This window comes from Mixophyes fleayi, chromosome 3 (genome assembly GCF_038048845.1).
Source record: "Mixophyes fleayi isolate aMixFle1 chromosome 3, aMixFle1.hap1, whole genome shotgun sequence".
Classification (NCBI taxonomy): domain Eukaryota; kingdom Metazoa; phylum Chordata; class Amphibia; order Anura; family Limnodynastidae; genus Mixophyes; species Mixophyes fleayi.
The window spans coordinates 22530130-22543780 of NC_134404.1; the positions used below are offsets into that span (position 1 = coordinate 22530130).

Genomic DNA, 13651 nt, shown 5'->3' on the forward strand with positions numbered 1-13651 from the left:
GCATGTGAAAGCCTATACAGGTATATAGAAATATGACCTTTAAAGGAAAATGTTGTCATAGTTCATATTTTGGAAAATCAGGGTGTTACTCCATACGGAGGAGCAGAAATCACACCAGGGTTGTGAATGACAGGTACGGATGGTATATCCGTGAACAGCTAAAATCACATATCTTTGGAAAAGGTATGTTACATTGTCATAATTCCATCTTATTGGTATTTAAATGTGCGGGAGATTATGACCGGTTTATTGAGGGGGGAGTTATTTCTCTGGGATATATCTGAAGAATTACCCACAGGTCAAGGCTTTGGGGATATTTGTGAGCAAAGTACAGTGACACCCAGGAGACATCCCTGCCCCCTATTAGCATTAACACTGCCCCTGTGAAGACCATCCCATTTGAGTTTGCTTAAAAACCTGTGTTTTGAAGGGGCAAATTGTCAGACTTTTTGGGGAAATCAAGCCACATTGATAAGCTGTCCATCTTCCTAGCCAATTTCCTATGGTGCAGATTATGCAACGCAAGTAAGTGCTATTCTGAAAGTAACCGTTTTTATTTTAAACTCCTTTGCTTGTTATGTCAAATCTATTAATTGTCATTATTTTTTTATCTGTATGCCCTGTATTTTTGTATATTAAATCTATAATTTAATAAGTTGCGTCCTTGATTCTCTAACAAATCCATTAGCCTGTTTAGAGGAGGCAGATTGCTCGACCAAGTTAACCCTTGGAATGCCAGTGTGTGATTTGTTGATACATTTGATTAACAAGCGGTGTGTGCTTGTATGTACATTTGTGTAACAGTCTGGAGGTGTGAAGAGTTAACCCTGTGTGTGCTGGTGTGGGTCTTGTTAGTTTGTGGAACTAGAAGCCTGTGTGCCAGTGGGGGACAGTATATTGGGGTCCTATTGCCCATATTCAATAGGTGGTGGCTGAACCTTGAAGTGTCTGGGTGTGTAAGAGTGCTGTGTTTGGGGGCGATTCCGTATAACCTCTGTGATAGGTAGAGAGAGACTGCGGGCTGAAATCGTGTGTGACCTCATACAGAGAACACCCCAAAGTCACGGCAGCTGGGAGCATGTTCGTGACATGTCACAATAATTAAAGTTTACATTTATCATATATGGAAGCTCTCCTAACAACTTTTACAAATAGTGAATATACTTGAGGCTATATTTGAGGCTGTGTGTAGATGGGGGGGGGACTGTCTATCTGAAGTGTCCAAGTGAGTCATATACACTCCCCTAACATTCTGTCAGACATAAAGACATTGCATTGTGATCATGGGAAATGGCACAGACAGTGCACAATCTGAGACATCTTTACTACTGTCATGGTATGGGAACATTTACATATATACTTGGTATTGTTTCCTATATTAGGTTTATTCGCGCGTTAGTGAAACCTACATACATACCGTGTGGATGACAATTTCACCAAGCAAAACAAATGAGTCAATCTTAGTAATGGGATTGTTTCAAGATTTCTAGTTGTGTCACCGGCAAACGCTGATAATGATCGTCTGTGTATTCCCTAGTTTTCCAGCCTCGTAGTAAACATCCCTGGCAGAAATCTTTGGGTGTGGGTGGTTCCGGCCGGGGTACAGCTGTAAATTTGGTCCTAAAATTATTAATACTATTGCTGAGATACAGAATCCCTTCAGAGACTTGTACATCATTTTAACATTAATTTAGGTACGGACAACTTGATACCTTACATCAGAGGGGAAGATACCCAGGGGCAAACGCAGGATTTGTAAAGGGGGGTTTCCACACCACGCCACCAGTGGGCGTGACCAGCATGCATGGGGGCGTGGCTATAATTTTAGACAGTGCTTGGCTGCTCTCCAACTCTTCCTATCCTCATAATATACATGCGCAATGCTCGTGCACTACTGTTAGGTGCACGCAGCTCTCCCTTTTCAAGCAGAGCTTTGTGAAGCGGGAGCAGCGTCCAGCCACCTCAATTATACAGTGCCCCAGGCCTGGATGGGGGGTTTCCAGGCACTAGGAAACCCCCCCCCCCCCCCCCACACACACACACACACACACACACACACCTCCACCACCACTTCGGCTTGCCTATAATACCCTATGGATTCTGGCTGCTTAAAGGATAAAAACTAAAATAAAACATTGTGGGTGGAATTATGTGAGATTTATATGGAAAGTTCATGGGACCTTGACAAAGCCATAAGCAGATTGCAAAACTTGTTCCAAGCAAGAGACGATCTTCTGCTCGGACCGCTGTGTCCGATATGTATATTATAATGGTTATTTATAGCTGTAGTCATGAATTTCTCTCCTAGTCAGATAGAGATGAACGTTGGATTGTCCAGTCTTGTCCGGGTCCAGATTGATGGCCATGCACTGATATATAATATGTTGGAATAGGTTTCAGGGTTCAGTGGAGGGACTAGCTGGTATTACTATAAGGCAGCAGAATACTATAGTTATTTACGAGTTTTAGTTCCGGAACGTGGACGAAGGATTCTAGCAGAGGGAAAACCTCCTGGAGTTGATGTTCATTTTAGTGACCCCGATGAGTTTAAGGGGCGTAGAAAGGCCAAACGAAGACATCATAGGGAAGTCACAGAGGAGGTCCGAGAGTTCGTCCCTTTCCTCCAGTTCGTAGGTGGCGTCGTTCAGCATGCGCCGATGGAGGTGACACGTCTGCTCGATCTTCAGCTTGTTGATGTCGCTCCGCAGCCTCATCAGCTGTCTCGCCAACTGCTGGTCTTGAAGACGCATTTCTGTCTAAAATACAAAATAGAAGGCAATAAATGTATATAGCGGATCACAACAGTGGCAAATTAAAATGACAGTGCTCACACCAACATAATTTTAAATAAAGAAAATATAGAACACAGCTTATTATATACATTCACTACTACTTGAATGTGGGCGGTTTTGGACCCGATTCTACCACCGAACACTCCCCAATTATAATCAACCATCATCATCATCATCATCATATAGCGCTATTAATTCCGCAACGCTGTACAGAGAACCCATTCACATCAGTCCCTGCCCCATTGGAGCTTACAGTCTAAATTCCCTAACACACACACACACACACAGACATACAGAGACTAGGGTCAATTTTGATAGCAGCCAATTAACCTACCAGTATGTTTTTAGAGTGTGGGATGAAACCGGAGCACCCGGAGGAAACCCACGCAAACACGGGGAGAACATACAAACTCCTCACAGATAAGGCCATGGTTGGGAATCAAACTCATGACCCCAGCGCTGTGAGGCAGAAGTGCTAACCACTGAGCCACTGTGCTGCCCCAACCTCTTTTACCCCCATTTCTGAATGTAGATAATGAGAACACATTAGCCTTTTCTTGTGGTTAATTTCCTTAAGGCTTTCATGTATCTCATTTTTCTCAGAACATATGAACCACTGAATGGAATCAAAATGTTCATATATAACTGTGTGCGGATGACAGCTGATTATAACCAATGAAGTCTGGATAACCAAATTGTTCAGAAAGGTGGCTGTTTTAAGCAGCCGGTGTCAGAACAGTTCATTCTGTGCATGCTAGAATGTGTTGGCAAGGGCTTGACTACAGTCCTTCAGGCCGGGTAGGAAATTTAAGCAGAGACCCCTTCCTCCACTTCTCTCGACTGCAACATACACTGTTCAGCCACAACAGTAAAACCACTGACAAGTGAAGTGAGAAACATAGATTATCTTGTTACAATGGCACCTGTGAAGTTGATATGTTGGAAACAGTCAAAATGGACAAGCGTAAGAATCTCAGCTACTTTAACAAGGGTCAAATTGTGATGGTTAGACGACTGGGTCAGAGCATCTCCAAAAAGACAGGTCTTTTGGGGTGTTCTCGGTATGGTATGCAGTGGTTAGTACCAACCAAAAGTGGGACAATTGGTGAACCGGCGACAGAGCCAATGGCGTCCAAGGCTCATTGATGTGCGTGGTCCAATCCCACAGAAGAGCTACTGTAGCACAAATTGCTAAAAAGTTAATGCTGACTATGAGAGAAAGGTGTCAGAACACACAGTGCATCCCAGCTTGCTGCATATGGGGCTGTGTAGCTGCAGACCAGTCAGAGTGCCGATGCGTATCCATGTCCACCGCCGAAAACGCCTACAATGGGCATGTGAGCGCCAGAACTGGACCATGGAGCAATGGAAGAAGGTGGCCTGGACTGATGAATCAGGTTTTCTCCTAGACATACTGTATATCCCCAGCACACACCTCCCATTTCATGTCTGTCTGTGTCTTCTATCAGTTCCATATGAACTTTTGCCCTGCTAAGTTGTGTCCACCACACCAAACACCTTGTGTATGATGCCCTATATAGTGAATGGAGTAGGATCCTGCAGCACGGAATATTCAAGCAAGTCTTTGTCCAATGGGAGAACACCTAGTGGAGACCCATGTGAGCAGATAACTCCCTAGGGTAGAAAGAAGACAGCACCCCCGTGTGGCGAGGTAGCAACACTAATCACTGTGCCACTGTACTGATGCAGTAAGCAAACATTTTTCATGTTATCAGTCCCTTTAAATTAATACAGCAGTCTGATGTCTACTAAGGTTTCTCTGTACTAAGGACTAATTTAGAGGTAGGAGTAAATCCAGCTAGAATGTGCAATTTTGCACTTTGGCTAAACCATGTTGTCCTGCAGAATTGTGTATGTGTGTGGGGGGAATAAAATATACAGACAGATTTTTGTGTGAGAGGTTTGTGTCCTTCCACAATGTGCAGGATCTCCAATTAAGCCATCTTCGGCTGTTAAAGTTTGACAGCAGCAGAGCTCGGCGTGCCAGACACAAATGGTCCATGTGCCGGGGGTTGCCGACCCTTGCTCTAGAAACTGTGACAGTTAACTCTCCCTGTGCACCTGCTGGGTGACCTGGATCATGAGACCTGCTGGGTGGTCTGGAAACTGTGACAGTGATTTGCAGCCCTGCTGGGTGACCTGGAGCATCTGACCTGCTGGGTGGTCTGGAAACTGTGACAGTTATTTGCAGCCACATATATCAGCGCATCTTGCGGGACCATGTCCAGCAATGTAATTTCAATGGAATAAGTCATGCATATATTGTAGTGTATAAAGAAATCCTTTAGTTCCTTTAATACAGTGATTGATATTATAGTTATTTATTCATTATACTCCATTGTTAACATTTCCACATGTAATGTAGTGTATAAAAAAGTTATTTAATTATGTTAATAAAGTAATTTAGTCATTACATTTCAGTTTAACTTAAGGCAGTTACTGGAAGGTTTCTCTAGTAAAGTTAATTAGTATATGTGTGCTATATGCAAATGCAGAAAGTGTTTTTCCTACATGCCAAAAAAAATTGTGTTTGCACCCCTTGCAGTGCCACATGGTTTGTCCAGCTGCAAATCTGCACCCTTTTACTGATTTTTGCCCTCACTTTAATTGAGGCCCTAAGTGTACCAAAAAAAACCTGAAGCACCACAGGCTGGGCTGGGGGGCATCTAACCCCTTTGCCAATCCCATAAAGGGCTACCTTGGCCTGAGTTACTACCCCTGGGCAGTAAATTTGCTAGCCCTCCCCTGCACCACACATTCCTTAACAACACAACACAGACGTATCTGTTCAGGGAATGTTCTCATGCCACATAGCACTTTATTTCTGCTTTTACAATCTGAACAGGTCATAAACTGCTTTATTTTAAAGGGCAAACCTTCAGTGGGTGGTGGTTTCAATTGAAAAGATAAATCCTCACTCTGGCCAGAGCCCAAAGACATTTTCCACTTGGCCTGAAGATGTGACATTCAGCTTCTTTGTTATAGGTCTGACATGTCCTGTGCTCCAACAGAACTTCCTTGGATCATGCCGGCTCTGACATCAGACGCTGCATTTACAAAGAGAGATAACCCAGACGCGGAGCTACTCCCCTGTGCCGGATACCAGTCAATGCAACAAAGGTCTGGTGTTCAGTGCCAAGAGACAAGACAAAGAGCTGCAGCTGCAGAATTATCCCTATATTCACAGATGGAACATGGAAAGACACCCCTCAGCTCTTTGGACATCTGTGCAAATCTAGTACAGCAGTCTGGTATATAGTACAAGTTATACACCGATCAGCCACAGCATTAAAACCACCTGCCTAATATTGTGTAGATCCCCCTCCTGCCACCAACACAGCTCTGACCCGTCGAGGCATGGACTCCACAAGACCTCTGAAGGTGTCCTGTGGCATCTGGCACCAAGATGTTAGCAGCAGATCTTTTAAGTCCGTTGTGAGGTGGGGCCTCCATGGTTCTGACGTGTTTTTTCAGCTCATCCCACAGATGCTCAATCGGATTGAGATATGGGGAAATTGGAGGCCAAGGCAACACTTTGTTCCTCAAACCAGTTTTTGCAGTGTTGCAGGGCACATTATCCTGCTGAAAGAGGAGACTATGATCAAGGAATACTGTTACCATGAAAGGGTGTACTTGAAGTTTAGGTAGATGGTACGTGTCAAACAACATCCACATGAATGCCAGAACCCAAGGTTTTCCAACAGAACATTGCCCATAGCATTACGCTGCCTCCGCCGGCTTTCCTTCTTCCCATAGTGCATCCTGGTGTCACCTCTTCCCCAGATAAATGAAGCACATTCACCTGGCCGTCTACATGATATAAAATAAAACTTGATTCATCAGACCAGGCTACCTTCTTCCATTGCTCCATGGTCCAATTCTGATGCTCACGTGCCCATTGTAGGTGCTTTCAGCGGTGGACAGGGGTCAGCACGGGCACGCAGCCCCATAAGCAGCAACCTGCAATGCACTATGTGTTCTGACACCTTTGCAGCACAACAGACCGGTTAGCGGATGTGGGAGTTCCTGATGATACAATCTTTGATTTCCGCTTTGACGTCACCATTCCGCACTGCATTTGTGAACTTGGATTTTGTGACATTTTCTATTCTATGGATAGAGCTGGCGTGAGGACGGTCAGTACATTCTACTGTGAGGTTTTCCTTGGGGTATGACCGGAAACATTGTGGTTAAATATTGTTGACAACACATGCTACATTTTGTGGCCTAAATTCTGCAGGACGCGATGCTCCTCTCCTGCTCAGACTGAGGGCTAGATTTACTAAACTGCGGGTTTGAAAAAGTGGAGATGTTGCCTATAGCAATCAGATTCTAGCTGTCATTTTGTAGAATGCACTAAATAAATGACAGCTAGGATCTGATTGGTTGCCATAGGCAACATCTCCACTTTTTCAAACCCGCAGTTTAGTAAATATACCCCTGAGACTACAGCTTTGTAGAACTAATTTACCTCACTTGGCACCATTAATGAGGAGTGAAGAGACTTCTGTGTGTTGTGGCAAGTTCATGCTTCACACTGAGGTGTCTGACGGACTCCAACAACAGTTGGGGTTTCAGGGATCTTTTTCATGTTAAGAAATGTGGACATTTACTTTCACTGGTCTAATGCAAAATACAGTAATTAAAGCAAAAGTTTGTTGTGAATGTTTTCTAAGACCAAACTCTTTGAGGATCTACTTATTATAAGGCTACCGTCATGATAAAAGGACAACGGCGCAATCCTCCTATCGCCATCTAGTGACAGCAGGATATGATAGGTGAAAAAATGCTTTATTAATTTAAGTAAAGTGTATTTTCATGTGTTATTATGTTACTATCCTTGCCCAGATCCCATCATACTGTCCCGGTGAAGTGGTGAGTTAACTCGTATCGCTGCTGGTCAGTATTGCTGAGGCAGCCGAGTATCACCGGACTGCTTTGGAGAGGTTTCATTGATAAAATAAGGCGATAGGAGGGTCTCTATCGCTGCGATAAGCAACAGTAGAACACCAGCCCTATAGCTGATTATTAATAAATAGGCCTCTTAATGTTCTATAGATTGTGCAAGTGTTTATCGCCGCAAATTGTTTCATTTTGGCCATGCCTCTGTGACCGCGTCATTTTGGCGCAGCGGGCAGGGCCAAGTTGCCGCTATTTCCGGTGTCATGGAGTGGGCGGGGTGTTAGAGAATGGAACGCTTCCCCAGGAGTCCGGCAGACCTACTCGGAATGTCGGAGTCTCCCGAACATTCCGAGAGAATGTTTAAGTATGAATCTAACTCATCTCCAGATATTTTGCATGTATTGTCCGGGTGGCTCTCTGAGATCATTTGTTCCCTAATAATTCCAGTAATTGAGATCATCACAAAGCACTCCCGATAGAGAAAACCTTTAATATTTATTAATTAATTTATTCATTTAATATTTATTAATTAGAGCTAACAGCTGGACCCCCAGATTCCTATTTCTACACTGCCGTGAATTAATATTGGTTCGCTACTCCAAAACCAATATAATTGCCATTATAAAACAAACAGCTGGTTACACAGTCTAACCTCCGGTCGCACAGTCTAACCTCCGGTCACACTCTATAGAGCAGGGTCCTTTCATCGTTAATTATCTTAACGACCTCTAAAGTAATTTTTCCTTTGTTTGCATTATTAATAGCACCTTAGAACTACTATCAGTAGGAGACACACAGCAGGTAATAGACGCTTCCAGTGGACTTGATTCAGTAAAGTTCTCTACGACATTCATAATGGGCCTTACCATCTAGCAATTTACTAATTTTAAACTGCACTCTTGATGTGGGTTAAGGTCTAAATAGCCAGCAAGGTGGCACAGTGGCTAGCATGGCTGCCGTACAGAACTGGGATCATGGGCTTGATACCAAGCAGAGACCTATCTGTGTGGAGTTTGTATATCCTCCCCGTGTGTGCATGGGAATCCTCTGTGTGATTCAGCTTCCTCCCACCATCCAACGACTAATCTTGCTTTTGAGTATTTTTAGGTACGTCTGACTGCAGTCAAAACAATTGTCAACAATATTTAAAAGAGGGGACTGGAGGCATGGTTTGCTTTCTATATCAAGTAGATATGAAGTAGCTACAGTAGAACTACAAGCCCCAGCATGTTATGTCAGTGACCAGCTAGATATGCGAGTCAAAGGCTATCAAGGCAAGGACATATTTATTAGATTAAATTTTTTACAGATTTATATAAAGTCTGTAGAAAATTACTGGGGTGGAAAAAATTTAACCACAGTGCACAGTAAAGCTGGGTACACACCTATGTAATTCATACTTGCCAACTCTCCTGGAATGTCCGGAAGACTCCCGCATTTCGGGTGAGTGTCACGGACTCCCGGGAGAGTTTGGCAATCTCACGCATCTGCCCACTTCCTGGTGAAATGGGCAGAATTAGGGCCAAAATGCCGTGATTCTCCAGAAATCGCGGCATTTGGCCCCGCCCCCCCGCTGTACAATGACGCGTTTGCGTCACTACGTCACCTCCCGCAGGGAGGCTCCCGGACGCCAACGCCAAAAAGTTGGCAAGTATGATATAATTTTACTTCAGATGTGTCTTCTGTAACGATTTTACCAACGACTGAAAGTCCCGGTGAACATGCCGATTCATGTGTACACACCTACACAATATACTGTCAGATCTGTGCTCTTCATCTGTCATAACCATCTGCTGAAAAGATGGTTACTCTGTACACTCTGCAGATATCGCGGCTGGTGGTGAGTGCGTACACACTTCCACATTTCCCCAGCATCGTTCCATTGCTGATCGTGATTTTTAAAAATTTTATAGCACCAAATCAGCAGATGTGATGTGTTTTGGTACAATTTCGTGGGAGTGTACACACTGATGCGATATCTGACCATACGGTAGTTTTTCATGGGATCTGCGCAATAATTGCATAGGTGTGTACCCAGCTTGATTCTATATTCAGCATATATAAATCAGTGAAAACAATTATTTCACACTGGTTCTATAGTTCCTTAGGGCAGCACGATGGCTCAGTGGTTAGCACTTCTGCCTCACAGCACTGGGGTCATGAGTTCATTTCCCCGACCATGGCCTTATCTGTGTGGAGTTTGTATGTTCTCCCTGTGTTTGCGTGGGTTTCTTCCGGGTGCTCCGGTTTCCTCCCACACTCCAAAAACATACTGGTAGGTTAATTGGCTGCTATCAAAATTGACCCTAGTCTCTCCCTATCTGCTGTATGTGTGTATATTAGGGAATTTAGACTGTAAGCTCCAATGGGGCAGGGACTGATGTGAATAAGTTCTCTGTACAGCGTTGCGGAATTAGTAGCGCTATATAAATGATGATGATGATGATGGTTGATTATAATTGGGGAGTGTTCGGTGGTAGAACCGGGTCCAAAACCGCCCATATTCAAGTAGTAGTGAATGTATATAATAAGCTGTGTTCTGTATTGTGGGGGGATGATTTTTCTTTATTGAAAATTATGTTAGTGTGTGTGTGTATATGTTAGGGAATTTAGACTGTAAGCTCCAATGGGGCAGGGACTGATGTGAGTGAGTTCTCTGTACAGCGCTGCGGAATTAGTGCCGCTATATAAATAAATGGTAATAATAATGGTAACATTGGGTTAGTTACTCATGGGAAATATAGATAATGCTTAATAGACTGTAATACTGGAGTCCACTAAAACTGACCTGGGGCTAGATTTACTAAACTGTGGGTTTGAAAAAGTGGAGATGTTGCCTATAGCAACCAATCAGATTCTAGTTCTCATTTATTTAGTACATTCTACAAAATGACAGCTGGAATCTAATTGGTTGCTATAGGCAACATCTCCACTTTTTCAAACCCGCACTTTAGTAAATATACCCCCTGATCTGCATAACGCTGCAGTTGCACCTTTGGGATTTGACATAAAAAGTTTTTCTCAGCTATTTCCACCAGGAAGAAAAAGCTTTTTGCTTTAATTTTTTAGATACTTTCCTATTAAAATTAAATGTCTTTTGCATATATGGTGTTACACGAGCTGGTTTTCTGTAAGCAGCACTTAGGATCAGAAAAAAAAACCTGCAGCTGTCTAAAGAGATTGAGCCGCTGCTCAGAAACTGCTCATATATATATATATATATATATATATATATATATATATATATATATATATATATATATATAATTTTATAGAGCTTCTTACCTGATTGTTTACCTTATAAATGACAACAGCTTGTGTGACACCACTTTTTTTCCCCATCTTTCTGATATAGTTATTATGAATCTCCCCAGAGTATCTGTAAAAGACCTGAGGGTATATTTACTAAACTGCGGGTTTGTAACTGAGGAGATGTTGCCTATGGCAACCAATCAGATTCTAGTTATCATTTATTTAGCACATTCTACAAACTGACAGCTAGAATCTGATTGGTTGCTATAGGCAACATCTCCACTTCTACAAACCCGCAGTCTAGTTGCTACTGGCATAAAACCAACGACGGTGTCTCCTTAGATCTCAGGAGTACTCATAGTAATTGTTTGAACTTTGTTAATATTAATCCCCCATTACCTTTAGATTGTACTCACTCTCTCTTTTGATCACAGGATTCTCAATGGCTGGTGATTAAGTCTAGCTTTTTTTTGCCAGTTAAAGTGCTTGTCATGCTCTTATCATTAGTCTACAAATACATAGCACTAAAAAATATACCACTCTATAAATAAAATGTAATAATATTATACACTGTGTATTTTGATCTTTGCATTGCATTATATTATAAACTATCTATGCACAAATTATATTCATGGTGGTAACCTCCGTATCGCTCCTGTCTCAAACTGACTAAGGCTGTTTACAAAACCGTACATAGAGAAATACAAGAGAAGAAATGTTCTTTGCTAGAATCACCCAGTGGAAAAAAAAGGTAATCAGAGAATATTTCCACGTGACATACACTGGAGATGGGTTAAAAAGTTCATTGTACAGATCAATATCATGGAATATTTACATGAGAGTAAACTGATATATAAAGCATGTGCCATGGATTAGGTACAATAGAAACATAATGCCCTTTGTAGTTAATGCATCTGCTTCCTCCTTGGAAGAATGAAAATCAATCTTAGGATGCACACGTAGCAGATTTTCTGCAGCATATATCAATAACATAGGAATAGAGACCCACTTACCAGCTCCTTCCTGAGCCAATTTAGTGCCTCATCGATGCTATCAAAGCCGTGAATTTTCCCTGATGAAAGCGCGGTCTCTTTGGGGTCCGTCGTGTTTTTCTGGACCTGTTCCCTCTCGATGGTGGGGTCTGTCCCCTCGTCAGCCTGGTGGTGTTCCTGCACCTCTTGTTCATCCAGGGGGTTGGGGCTCTTCCAGGGCTGGTCCTCAAGCTTTGCTCTCCATTCTAAGTAGGACGGCCTCCGAGTTTGCAATCTCAACTTCTCAGTGAGGGCCTTCAGGTTTCGCAGATGGTCATCTGTTGGCGGAGTGGAGTTATCTTCTGTTTCATCTTCCGCCTCCTCGATTTGTATCTTTGGTAACGACATGATGGAGAGCCTCACGAAGATCGGTTATGATAGAAAAACTTCATGCGGGCTGGGATCGTCCGCCAAACTTGTCTCAGCCGGATGAACAATCGATATATCTTCTTTTCCTGTCTCTACCTGGATTGTTGCTTACTTATCCGTTTGATTGCTGCATCTGAAATAACAAAAATATTTAGTGATGTAATTAAAGTTTAGCAAAATAAAAGAATCACACAGATAACAAAACAATAATTAGTAGTTCGGAAAAAATCCAGGAAGATCTTCTTGCTTCAAGGAGTTATGTTAAAAGCAAGAACAGGAATTGGAAAGGCCAAAGGTCTCCAAACACACTACGGGTCCAACACCTTGAAGGCCACAATCAGTAGACTAGCGGTTCACAAACAGTGCACCGTGGCTCCCTGGGGTACTAAGGAGATCTCACAAGGGTATCGCAGCCAGGGCCGGTGGTAAACTGGGTAAGCAAGGCAGGGGGCTACTTGGTAATTATTTTGGTTATGGGGTGCCTTGAAAAAATTACGGAGACCCTAAAGGTGCCTCAAACTGAGAAAGTTTGGGATCCACTGCAGTAGAGCCACAGTATAACATCTCTAGGAACCTGGTCATTGTAGATTAAGATTGTTTGTTACATGAATATGGGCAGCACGGTGGCTCAGTGGTTAGCACTTGTGCCTTACAGCACTGGGGTCATGAGTTCAATTCCTGACCATGGCCTTATCTGTGTGGAGTTTGTATGTTCTCCCCATGTTTGCGTGGGTTTCCTCTGGGTGCTCCGGTTTCCTCCCACACTCCAAAAACATAATGGTAGGTTAATTGGCTGCTAACAAATTGACCCTATTCTGCCTGTCTGTTTGTGTGTGTTAGGAAATTTAGACTGTAAGCTCCAATGGGGCAGGGACTGATGTGAGTGAGTTCTCTGTACAGAGCTGCGGAATTAGTGCTGCTATATAAATAAACAGTGATGATGATGATGATTATCACATTAACCTGAATATAATATTAAAAATAACAATAATTAATAAATATTCAAGATACTAGACCAGTAGTTGCTATAATTAAAAACAATATATATGAACACTGCATAAAATGTTGGTGCTTTATAAATAATGGGCAATAGCTACAATAACAAAAATTGAAAAGAAAAACATTCCTTTGCTAACAATGTGGAGTTTGCATCGCTCAATGCTAAAGTCTGAGAGGTATGATGGCCGCAGTCTCCTAGGTAACAGGAATATCCTGCAGAGAGTACAAGTTTCATAGGAACACAGGGTCATAATGGAAACATAGAAGTGGAATAAGTGGCTATGG

The 13651-nt window shown here is 42.7% G+C and overlaps 1 protein-coding gene across 2 annotated transcripts in view; it reads right to left on the reverse strand.

The window, feature by feature from the left end:
* Nucleotides 1–2054: 2054 nt before the first annotated feature.
* The window catches only part of FAM167A (family with sequence similarity 167 member A), a 45952-nt gene continuing 34355 nt past the window's right edge, over nt 2055–13651 (reverse strand). For both annotated transcript variants that reach the window (XM_075200480.1, XM_075200479.1), the window contains exons 2-3: nt 11981–12500; nt 2055–2756 (exon numbers count right to left, since the gene is read on the reverse strand). In XM_075200480.1, coding sequence (XP_075056581.1) covers nt 2493–2756; nt 11981–12346 — 630 coding nt within the window. In that variant the 5' untranslated portion in view covers nt 12347–12500 and the 3' untranslated portion in view covers nt 2055–2492. The remainder of the gene's footprint in view (nt 2757–11980; nt 12501–13651) is intronic.